Below are 12,500 nucleotides of genomic sequence, written 5' to 3'. Positions count from 1 at the left end.
TGACTTTCGAATCATTACACATCGATTCAATAAATAAGACAGGCAGAGATGAAGTTTTCGCAACACTTCAAATTGCACTACCCAAATTCAAGACACAGAAGACAACCCTGAAAGTCAAAGTAGACACTGGAGCTCAAGGAAACGCTCTACCCCTACGACTTTATCAGAAAATGTTCCCAGATAATCTAAACAGTGATGGAACTCCAATGACGTTGATGCCTTCAAACAGAACTTTGACAGGATATGGAGGACATAAAATAAGACAATTTGGAACATATTCAATCCCATGTTATCACAACAATGTGCAACATGACGCACAATTTTATGTAACAGAGGATGCAGGTTCAGCCATCATGGGACTCCCTTCAGCTGAGGCACTCAAGTTGGTGACACTTAATTGCAAGATATGAAGTGAGTAGAAAAGTGCCAGAAGACAATAGAGAATAAAAATTTTTTCGCAGCGGTGGTGGGGTTTGAACCTGCGACCTTATTGGTACGACAACTCCGCCTGGCAGGTGAGAGCGTGGCTCTACCGTGTGAGCTATCCACGAACACAAAATATTCGTTTCAAACCCAAGTCATTTCTAGATCCCTCTCTCACCCACTTCTGGGACCGCCGATTCGTTCGCCCACCACCATCGCGAAGTATTTTGACCAGCAGTTAAGCTTAATAGCCAATATTCTCAACACAAACATATAACATAGAAACGATTGAGACATTGAGTATGCTCCGGTGTATGGGGTGAATTTTTAATTCAGAAAAGTGAGTGGAGCAGGCACTTATGTTGGTAACAACAAGATATGAAGTGAGTAGAAAAGTGCCAGAAGACAATAGAGAATAAAAATTTTTTCGCAGCGGTGGTGGGGTTTGAACCTGCGACCTTATTGGTACGACAACTCCGCCTGGCAGGTGAGAGCGTGGCTCTACCGTGTGAGCTATCCACGAACACAAAATATTCGTTTCAAACCCAAGTCATTTCTAGATCCCTCTCTCACCCACTTCTGGGACCGCCGATTCGTTCGCCCACCACCATCGCGAAGTATTTTGACCAGCAGTTAAGCTTAATAGCCAATATTCTCAACACAAACATATAACATAGAAACGATTGAGACATTGAGTATGCTCCGGTGTATGGGGTGAATTTTTAATTCAGAAAAGTGAGTGGAGCAGGCACTTATGTTGGTAACAACAAGATATGAAGTGAGTAGAAAAGTGCCAGAAGACAATAGAGAATAAAAATTTTTTCGCAGCGGTGGTGGGGTTTGAACCTGCGACCTTATTGGTACGACAACTCCGCCTGGCAGGTGAGAGCGTGGCTCTACCGTGTGAGCTATCCACGAACACAAAATATTCGTTTCAAACCCAAGTCATTTCTAGATCCCTCTCTCACCCACTTCTGGGACCGCCGATTCGTTCGCCCACCACCATCGCGAAGTATTTTGACCAGCAGTTAAGCTTAATAGCCAATATTCTCAACACAAACATATAACATAGAAACGATTGAGACATTGAGTATGCTCCGGTGTATGGGGTGAATTTTTAATTCAGAAAAGTGAGTGGAGCAGGCACTTATGTTGGTAACAACAAGATATGAAGTGAGTAGAAAAGTGCCAGAAGACAATAGAGAATAAAAATTTTTTCGCAGCGGTGGTGGGGTTTGAACCTGCGACCTTATTGGTACGACAACTCCGCCTGGCAGGTGAGAGCGTGGCTCTACCGTGTGAGCTATCCACGAACACAAAATATTCGTTTCAAACCCAAGTCATTTCTAGATCCCTCTCTCACCCACTTCTGGGACCGCCGATTCGTTCGCCCACCACCATCGCGAAGTATTTTGACCAGCAGTTAAGCTTAATAGCCAATATTCTCAACACAAACATATAACATAGAAACGATTGAGACATTGAGTATGCTCCGGTGTATGGGGTGAATTTTTAATTCAGAAAAGTGAGTGGAGCAGGCACTTATGTTGGTAACAACAAGATATGAAGTGAGTAGAAAAGTGCCAGAAGACAATAGAGAATAAAAATTTTTTTTCGCAGCGGTGGTGGGGTTTGAACCTGCGACCTTATTGGTACGACAACTCCGCCTGGCAGGTGAGAGCGTGGCTCTACCGTGTGAGCTATCCACGAACACAAAATATTCGTTTCAAACCCAAGTCATTTCTAGATCCCTCTCTCACCCACTTCTGGGACCGCCGATTCGTTCGCCCACCACCATCGCGAAGTATTTTGACCAGCAGTTAAGCTTAATAGCCAATATTCTCAACACAAACATATAACATAGAAACGATTGAGACATTGAGTATGCTCCGGTGTATGGGGTGAATTTTTAATTCAGAAAAGTGAGTGGAGCAGGCACTTATGTTGGTAACAACAAGATATGAAGTGAGTAGAAAAGTGCCAGAAGACAATAGAGAATAAAAATTTTTTCGCAGCGGTGGTGGGGTTTGAACCTGCGACCTTATTGGTACGACAACTCCGCCTGGCAGGTGAGAGCGTGGCTCTACCGTGTGAGCTATCCACGAACACAAAATATTCGTTTCAAACCCAAGTCATTTCTAGATCCCTCTCTCACCCACTTCTGGGACCGCCGATTCGTTCGCCCACCACCATCGCGAAGTATTTTGACCAGCAGTTAAGCTTAATAGCCAATATTCTCAACACAAACATATAACATAGAAACGATTGAGACATTGAGTATGCTCCGGTGTATGGGGTGAATTTTTAATTCAGAAAAGTGAGTGGAGCAGGCACTTATGTTGGTAACAACAAGATATGAAGTGAGTAGAAAAGTGCCAGAAGACAATAGAGAATAAAAATTTTTTCGCAGCGGTGGTGGGGTTTGAACCTGCGACCTTATTGGTACGACAACTCCGCCTGGCAGGTGAGAGCGTGGCTCTACCGTGTGAGCTATCCACGAACACAAAATATTCGTTTCAAACCCAAGTCATTTCTAGATCCCTCTCTCACCCACTTCTGGGACCGCCGATTCGTTCGCCCACCACCATCGCGAAGTATTTTGACCAGCAGTTAAGCTTAATAGCCAATATTCTCAACACAAACATATAACATAGAAACGATTGAGACATTGAGTATGCTCCGGTGTATGGGGTGAATTTTTAATTCAGAAAAGTGAGTGGAGCAGGCACTTATGTTGGTAACAACAAGATATGAAGTGAGTAGAAAAGTGCCAGAAGACAATAGAGAATAAAAATTTTTTTTCGCAGCGGTGGTGGGGTTTGAACCTGCGACCTTATTGGTACGACAACTCCGAAGGTACGAAGCATGACACTTAATTGCCAAATTAAAGAAAGCCCTAAAATTAAGAACAAAACCCAACTTATTGAGACATATCCAGATGCCTTCAATGGAATTGGGAAATTTGAAGGAAAATATCATATCCACATAAATAAAGATGTCCCTCCAGTAATTCATGCACCTCGGAAAATTCCAGTAAGTCTAAAAGACAAGATCAAGAATGAATTGGATGAAATGGTAAACCTTAACATCATCACTAAAATTAAGGAAGGGGAACCAACAGCTTGGGTTAACAGCTTGGTCTACAGAGAGAAACCAAATGGAAGACTGAGGCTCTGTTTAGACCCCAAAGACCTCAACAAAGCGATAAAAAGAGAGCACCATGTCACTCCGACCCTAGAATAGATTCTACCTAAATTAAGTGGAGCTAAATTTTTCTCCATTGTAGATGCCAAATGTGGATACTGGAATGTGGAACTTGATGAAGAATCCAGTTATCTGACGACATTCAACTCTCCTTTCGGCCGATACAGATTCACAAGAATGCCCTTTGGACTTAGCATGAGCCAAGACATATTCCAAGCAAAGATCGACCAAGCCTTTGAAGGATGCCCTGGAACAATAGGCATAGCTGATGACATTGTAATATTCGGAAAGGATGAGGATGAACATGACAACAATCTCAAGATGATGATAGATAGATGCGAACAGAAAGGTCTCAAACTGAACCCAGACAAATGTAAAATAAAAGAGAAAGAAATAAAATTTTACGGAATCATTTGCTCTGAAAATGGAGTCAAACCTGATCCTGCCAAGGTGTCCGCCCTTCAAAACATGAAACCCCACATAACATTCAAGAACTGCAATCATTTTTGGGCCTCACAACATATATGGGTAACTTCATCCAGAATGCCAGTTCGCTCACTTCCCCACTAAGGGAACTATTAAAGAAAGAAAATGCGTTCGAATGGACTGCTAGTCACACTGCTGCTTTTGAAGCCATAAAATCTTCTATCTCAGAGCATGTAACATTGGCATACTTTGACAGCAAAAAACCCATCGTTCTTCAAGTAGATGCATCAACGAAGGGATTGGGCGCAACAATACTCCAAAACGGACAGCCCGTGGCATTTGCCAGTAAAGCACTAACGGACCAAGAAACAAGATACGCGAACATAGAAAGGGAGTTACTAGCAGTGGTCTACGGGTGCGAACGATTCAACACATATTTGTATGGACAAGTGTTCACTGTGGAAAGTGACCATAAACCCCTCGAATCAATCCATATCAAACACTTAAAAGCTGCACCTCCAAGACTCCCAACGAATGCTGTTAAGGATACAGCCATATAACCTAGCCATAAAGTACAAACCAGGAAAACAAATGCAAATTGCTGACTGCTTATCAAGACTAACTCCTGAAAACAAAGATGAAATACCCGGATTAAATGTTAAGATCCACAGCGTTATGTCTCAATTCAGCACAGATATTCTACAAAACATCAAGAGCGAAACCGCAAAGGACATGGAATTAAATGCATTAAAGGAACTCGTGTTTACAGGTTGGCCCAAAAAATTACAAGATGTTCCAATCTTATGTAAACCATACTGGAATTTCAGAGATGAGATAGGGCTAGAAGAAGGCATAATTATGAAGAGTAGGCGCATCATCATTCCAAAATCAATGCAGACACAAATTCTCAAAACTCTTCATGAACCCCATCTCGGAGCAGAAAAAACTAAATTAAGGGCTAGAACGGCTGTTTACTGGACAAATATCAATAAAGACATTGATGAGAAAACAAAAAATTGCCACACCTGTCAAACACACCAACCAAGTCAGGCAAAGGAGCCACTAATACAAACAGACATTCCACCACGTCCATGGCACACAGTTGGAACCGATCTATTCTACTTGTGGGGAGAAGAATACTTGATTGTTGCAGATTATTTTTCCAAATTCCCATTTATCCGAAAAATCCCCAAGAACCAAAGAACAAGCCACAAAGTTGTCACCTTGACAAAACAGATCTTCAGTGAACAAGGAATACCCCAAATCGTTAAATCGGATAATGGACCACACTTTAGTGGGAATGCCTATAAAGAATTTGCTTCACACTTCAACTTTCAACATGATACAAGTTCACCACATTACCCACGGAGTAATGGCTTTATCGAAAGTCAAGTTAAACTGGTCAAGAGAACGCTACTAAAGGCAGCTGAGACTTCTACAGTCTACTGACCCCTTCAAAGCCATGCTAGCATTGAGATCAACACCCATCGACAACAATATCCCATCGCTATGTGAGATGCTTTTGGGAAGAATATTAGAAGATGGTCTCCCACGAAGAATACCAACCGGGAATGATAACGAAAAATTAATCAACAGCTTGAAAAAGCGACAACATGCACAGAAGCATTACCATGACAGAAACACGTCAGCACTCCCACCACTATCACTAGGACAACCCATTACCAGCCAAAATCCAAGAAGTAAGAGACGGGAGACTGGTATCATTACGAACATCGACAAACAACCGAGATCCTATCATATCTCGACTGCCAATGGGCAACTTCTGCGTCGAAATCGTCACCACATCCGGCCCGTTCATAATGCATGGGAGCTGCCTTTCAGAAAAGCCGCATCAATAATCAACGCAGAGGCAAATATCCAGAAATCAACGAATCCGGAGGTCTGGCCCCAGCGCTTACCACCGACTGATGAAGTAGCGCACGAACGCGCACTTGATCGTGAAGACTTACAGTCTTCACAGGAACACAATCATACAGACAACCAAAGGCATAACACAACTAGAAGTGGTCGTATTGTTAGAAAACCCAATAAATTCACAAGCTAGGCATGGCCATTTAGATTCTGAATGAATTGTGAATACGACCACTAAACACTACAAATACTCACTAGGACACCATAGACACTAGAATAAGCTGCTAGAGCATTGGATAGGTTTCACTCTATTTTTTCCTCATTAGATTAGACACAAGGAAACACTATGTCTGTTCAAAGCAAACACAGAACAAAGAACTTTTATAAAAAGGGGGATGTCATGATATGATGTGTAATAAATATTACGAGTACTGGTATCGACTAACGCCCAGCCTTAGTATGTGAATCGCCCAACTTTTTATTGTTTTAGATATAGACATGGTCAAATAAATAAATCTCAATTAAATTAAATCAAGTGTGTTATCGTTAATCATCTAAATCAGGTTAAATTCAATAAGGATCACGAGAGAGAATTACAGACTGTCATAAACAAAAACAATAATTGAGTGTACCACCTCTCGAGCCTTATATCAACATCGCTAAAGCTCCTAATATCATCACCATCCATCATCATTAGTATCACCATCTTCATCATCATCATTATAATCACCAGAAAAAGCGACAAACTTTTCTTTGACAATTTAATTGTTATGACCTTCACCTTCAGGTTGTCCTCCTTCATTGGTTCGACCAGAAAGGAGAGGTGAACGCTCTATCGCTTGTGTATGCTCCTCATCAGAATCACTCTCACGTGACATGGTTTAGTTCCCTGCATTTGGTAGAGTGATTTGAACGTATATAAATAAAATATTATATGTTTGAATACAAATCCTCACATCTTAGCGTTTTCCTCAATGAAAGTAATACACATATTTTTAGAAATAGAAATATAAACCATTTCTTTACCGCCTACCTCTCAGTTTTCGTCTAGGATAATAAGCATTGTCCATTTTAAATTATCTCGTCATGTCAACAAAATGGGCTATGCCCTGAATTCAGAAAATGCAATTCCTTAGTAAATGTCACAATACGATATGACACTCGCCTTCAGATTGAAAGGCCCTGGTTCGGATCCTGCTCTGAGCGGCGCATAGTTGAGTCCTTGGAAAAGGCATTTTACTTAAGTTCTCTCACCATACCCATGTGTAAAAAGAGTACATGGATGTTAACAGCATTGTTATTTCGCCTAACAGACATCATAATTCGTCGGTTAAGAGTTGTTGGCTGGGGACCCCTTGGCCTTGATTAGGCAGTTTAGTGAGCAGCAGCAGTGGCAGTCAAATTTTGACCCAACTCGCCCATAGGAAAGTTGTGACTGGAAATTGCCGTTCGCGTTTTAGGGGGTTCAATTAAAGATGCATAACTTCGTTATAAAGAGGAATATCGCAGATATTTTGGTATCATTATTTTCGTCTTTCAATTTCCTTTTAAATGGTGCCAATTAAGGAAAAATCCATTAATATTTCCAGAAGTTATATGAAGTTAAAATTTGGCAATTTTCAAATGCATTTATTTTTTTATTTACCGCGTGTGTTTTTAAAATTTAAACGCTTGTTTTTAGAATAACATCTAAACTTTATTCATGCCAAATTTCAGGGCTCTATATCGATGCGCAGACACCTTTTAACTCTGCGCCGAAATGCCTTGTTTACATTATCTTCTCATCATGGCTGCCGGGCGATATCGATATCCATATCGATATTTTAAATTTAGTTATGTATTATGTTAAATTTAGTCCATAATATTTTCAGTACTATTATTTCCTATGTTTTTATTTTGAATACATACTTTCCAACTTTATTTATAGGCATTTTAAAGTTTTTGTTTTAAAAGTTTGTATATTTCTTCTCTTTGTGAAATTCGATATTAATAATATCGATATTTTAAAAATACCAATTGCTTTAATTTAATTTTATTTTACTCTGCCATCAAGTCATCAAGTTTCTTTCCCATATGTTTAGATATGTTTATCATGTGTATCCATATTTTAAAGGCCTTAGCCTTAATAATTATTATGGTAAGAAGTTCTGTCAGTTTTGACACCCCCATACATTGAGAGAGAAGGGGGGGGGAGATAAAATTATATTAATTGTCAGTTCAAATGATGTAATAGCAATAAACCCAAAGTGGTTCAGCAGAATTTTTTAAAGTATTAAAAGCCAGAACTTTCCTTCTAATTATAATAGGGAATCTGTTTCAATTTATTTGAACTTTTTCAATCTACCATTTTATTTGATTTATATGCAATTAAATTGCCATAGGTAAAAATAAACTCATTATGTCATTACACAACATGTTTATATCTTTTCATTTAAATACTCTCAAACCCTTTTTTATTCTCTATGTATTAATTAAAAGAGGGTAATTATTTGCAAGTGTTTCAGTGAGATATTGGGGATAAATCCAAAAGTGATAGAGCAAATTCTTTCTTACGTCTAGCCGAGTTTTTGATTATGTAACATTTGCGTCATATAATGTAATAATGTGTTAATTTGAAATGTTTATCTTCCTCTTTATTAATGTAAATGCATTGTCCTCGATAAGACGAACATTTTGGTATACAATATATGATAAGAACTCCATATTGACTGTTTTAACCATTTTTTATTAACATCACGCGTTTTCGGTCACAACTTTGCAATGGTAATTTTGGGGTAAAAATCGGTCTGAAATTTCAGACTTTGAACTGTCGTAACTACATTTCTAATCAAGATAGAAACAAAATTCAAACTGTTTTGTAATCTGTGTTGCCAGCTCTTTCATATGACATTGGTTTCAAGTGTGTGAGGTACATTTAGAATTTCTATTAAACTCCCTACCTTGATAATAAACGAAACGCTTTAACTTTGACTTTGATCAAGCTCCACAAAATAACAACACGCAATTCCTGTGTTGTGGACCACAATGCAATGGTAATTTTGGGGTAAAAATCGGTCTGAAATTTCAGACTTTGAACTGTCGTAACTACATTTCTAATCAAGATAGAAACAAAATTCAAACTGTTTTGTAATCTGTGTTGCCAGCTCTTTCATATGACATTGGTTTCAAGTGTGTGAGGTACATTTAGAATTTCTATTAAACTCCCTACCTTGATAATAAACGAAACGCTTTGACTTTGACTTTGATCAAGCTCCACAAAATAACAACACGCAATTCCTGTGTTGTGGACCACTGTCTATATATTATATCTATCTACAAACCTTATCTAAACAAATCTACCTGAGTTGATAACTGAAGTAGAGTTTAAATCAGTTAATGATTGTGATCTCGACGATGTTGATCTGATTTAAATCTCTCAGTTGTCACCGCATTGGAAGTGATAGTTAGATAACAGTTGTTTACATGTAAGTCGATCACGTGCCAGAGCAGAATTATTTAAATTTAGAACTAAGGGAGATAACACGTGAAATGTTTACAGAGCAGATTTTGTAACATGGGTTATCTGTGAAATGTTTATAAATAATGAGTTATCTGTTCGTTTAACGAGTTGTTTATATTGCGATCAAAAGAAATTATACACATTTAAAATCGTCGTTACTTTTTTATCCGTTGACGTAGGATAATGATTTTCCACTGAGTTGTTTATCATTAGCCTTTCTGTGTACCGATAGTCGATGTTTTTGTTTTTGACCTGAAATTCGCTCACCACATGCCGCACGTGCTAAAATAACCTTTTAGCCCCTTACTGTGGGAAGGAAGTGTGAAGATTAATTTATTTTTTTTTGTCATCCGTGTCTTCTTGAACTATTTTCAAGTCAGGAAAACACAATGCAAAATACCATCCATTAATCTACGCGATGCCACGTCTTAGTTTAGAACGTGCACGTGCCATTGGTCATCTTCAAGCTGGATAGTCTGTGACCAATGTCGAAAGAATGTTTAATATCACAAGGAGAACTGTATATTCCTTAGTGAATCGATTTGAAATAACAAACGGTAAGGGACCGAAATCGAACTGGCAGACCACGAGTAACAACACAAGGTGAGGACCGGGATTGTTTTAGGACGGCGACTGAAACTGCGCTAGAGTTCCCAGGTACACAAATTTGTCGACACACTGTTCGTTGCAGACTTAGAGAGCATGCCATTATCGCAAACGTCCGTTGATGCGACAACTTCGAAGAGCACATCACCTGTTGGCCCGTCTTCAGTGGGTCCGTACCAGCGACATCTATATGAAGTCCTAGGTCCGTACTCATCTGCGCTGGACAGCGCATGCGTGGCCGTTTGTTCTCTTCTGGCTGGTCCGTCTTCAGTGGGCCCGTGCTCATCTGCGCTGGACAATGCATGCGTGGTCATTTGTTCTCTTTTCAGATGAATCACGCTTTGTGATTTGAAGAAACGACGGTAGATTACATCGTTACCGAAGATCACACGAGTAATTTCACCATTCTTGTGTCTTGGAATCCCCAAACAGAGGATATGGACAAGTGATGGTGTGGGGTGGAATAAGCAGAGACTGTATGACACCTCTCGTTCAAGTAAATGTATCCCGAACCGGTGCGAGGTACATCCTGCACATTTTACAACTCCGTGTTATTCCATTTTTACATGAACATCCTAAATTTTCACTTCAACACGACAATGCACCATCCCATCGAGCTATTGTAACAAGGGATTTTATAGCAGAATATAATGTGAACATTATCAGCCCGTGGCCTGCAATATCCCCCCGATCTAAATCCGACAGAACATGTGTGGAACATAATCGGCCGCCAAGTTCGTTCATTAGACCCGCCAAATGAACAACAACTGTTCCACGCCATAAGAACAGCTTGGGATAACATTCCTCAACACCAGCTGACCACATTGACCAATTCCATGTGTAGGAAATGCAATGCTGTGATTGGAGCGAACGGGGAACATACTCTTTACTGATTGAATTAGATTCACCTTCACTTCAAATGAAATGAACGCAAGTAATTTTATTAAAATGCCATTGTTTGTCAAAATTATAGTGTATGTTTTGACTTGTTACTTCCCTTTTTGAAGGTCATGTTTTAAAAAGTCTATGTTGCATACAAGATCAACCATAAACGTTACACATTCTAACAAAATGAAAGATAAATGATAGTACTATGATTACACATAGGTTTTAAATAAATCAGAACAATATTCCATACCAATTCTGTAGGTAAAACAAGTGTATACTTTCTTTTGATCACTAGTATATATATATTATCCGTGTGGTATTTCATCAGTATTTTTTTTTTTTTAATTGGCTCCACGGATTGCAAGACGTTCTGTCCCTTTCATCCATGAGAAAACTGTTCCCCGCAAACATTCTCTATTGATAGAGTCTCTGGTCTTTGTTATTGTTTTTTTTCCATCCACGTTTATGAGTAATTCTCACTTAACTGTATAGATAGAATGCGCTTGGCCAAGGAGTTCACAACATTGCCATCCGGAAGTATAACGGACCAACACACAAACTCTGTGTAACCATGAACTTTTATAGTCTGGTTAATACAGTTTAGTGAGAACAACTCACAAACGCGGATGGCAAAAACAATAACAAAGGCCTGAGTGACGTCATCTGCATACTATCTATAAACCAGACTATAAAAGTTCATGGTTACACATAGTTTTGTGTATTAGTCCGTTATACTTCCGATGGCAATGTTGTGCAGGGTTGCCAGATCATTTTTGAGTAAGAGACCAAACTAGCTATAGCAGGAGGCCAGATTCATCGGCAGGAGGCCAAATACCACCAAACCCACCTTAGCCTCGCGAAAACTCTTTAGATTTGTTAAACAATTTATTTCCCCATTTTTTGAAGAAGAAAAAAGAAAATTAATTTAAAGGAACATTCGCTGTACTCACCTTAATCAAAACACCATTTCGCCATTGCAATTTGTCACTAGATTCTGTACATTTGTTGATATCGTTGAATTTTTCCTTTTAAACTTAAACAACATCATAGGTCACATTCTTGAGTTGTAATCAGCGCAACGAGAAGATGATGAATAATTGACTTGAGACTCAGAAAAAAATGTCACATACAACCGAATTATCACGATGGAAATAAAAAGTTCATTCTAGAGGTCTACACACCTGGAGAACTCCTCAACAAAAGTAACCTTTTTACAAATTAAAATGAATTCAACAGGCCCGTTTCAACGAACCAAGAATCCATTATTGCTCAGCATTTTCTTCACTACTACCAGTAAATGTGCTCGATCCCGAAGAACACTCTTCGTTCTGGTTGTACATGGCAGCTGTAAACAAATTAATCATTTCTTTCGTCACTTGGAAATCCACACAGCATTGCTTTTTGAAAACAAATATGGGCATTTTGGGCGTGATTGCGTGATAGCAGAGATTCTATATTATAGAAGTATTAGCAAATGAAATATGTGGCGTTAGCACGTGTTGCATTTAGATATTTAGATTGCCGGTGAGTTCCGGAAGCCAAATAAAATAAGTTTTACCGGTACCAAAGTAAAACGATATAA

At 39.1% G+C, this 12,500-nt stretch overlaps 1 protein-coding gene across 3 annotated transcripts in view; it reads right to left on the bottom strand.

The window, feature by feature from the left end:
* Window positions 1-9,396, bottom strand: part of LOC144956919 (MFS-type efflux pump MSMEG_3705-like) — a 19,192-nt gene extending 9,796 nt beyond the window's left edge. The window contains exons 1-2 of one of the 3 annotated variants that reach the window (XM_078887744.1): window positions 9,265-9,396; window positions 6,707-6,814 (exon numbers count right to left, since the gene is read on the bottom strand). In XM_078887744.1, coding sequence (XP_078743870.1) covers window positions 6,707-6,803 — 97 coding nt within the window. In that variant the 5' untranslated portion in view covers window positions 6,804-6,814; window positions 9,265-9,396. Of the gene's footprint in view, window positions 1-6,706; window positions 6,815-8,864; window positions 8,941-9,245 lie in introns of those variants that run through there. The other 2 variants (XM_078887746.1, XM_078887745.1) reach the window with 2 other exon arrangements.
* Between the last annotated feature and the right edge of the window lie 3,104 nt (window positions 9,397-12,500).

Source organism: Berghia stephanieae, chromosome 11, assembly GCF_034508935.2.
Source record: "Berghia stephanieae isolate SIO BIC M18660-M18661 chromosome 11, UCSD_Bste_1.3, whole genome shotgun sequence".
NCBI classification, from domain to species: domain Eukaryota; kingdom Metazoa; phylum Mollusca; class Gastropoda; order Nudibranchia; family Aeolidiidae; genus Berghia; species Berghia stephanieae.
The sequence above is the reverse complement of the archived record's forward strand: the minus strand, read 5'-3'. Positions and strand labels throughout refer to the sequence as shown.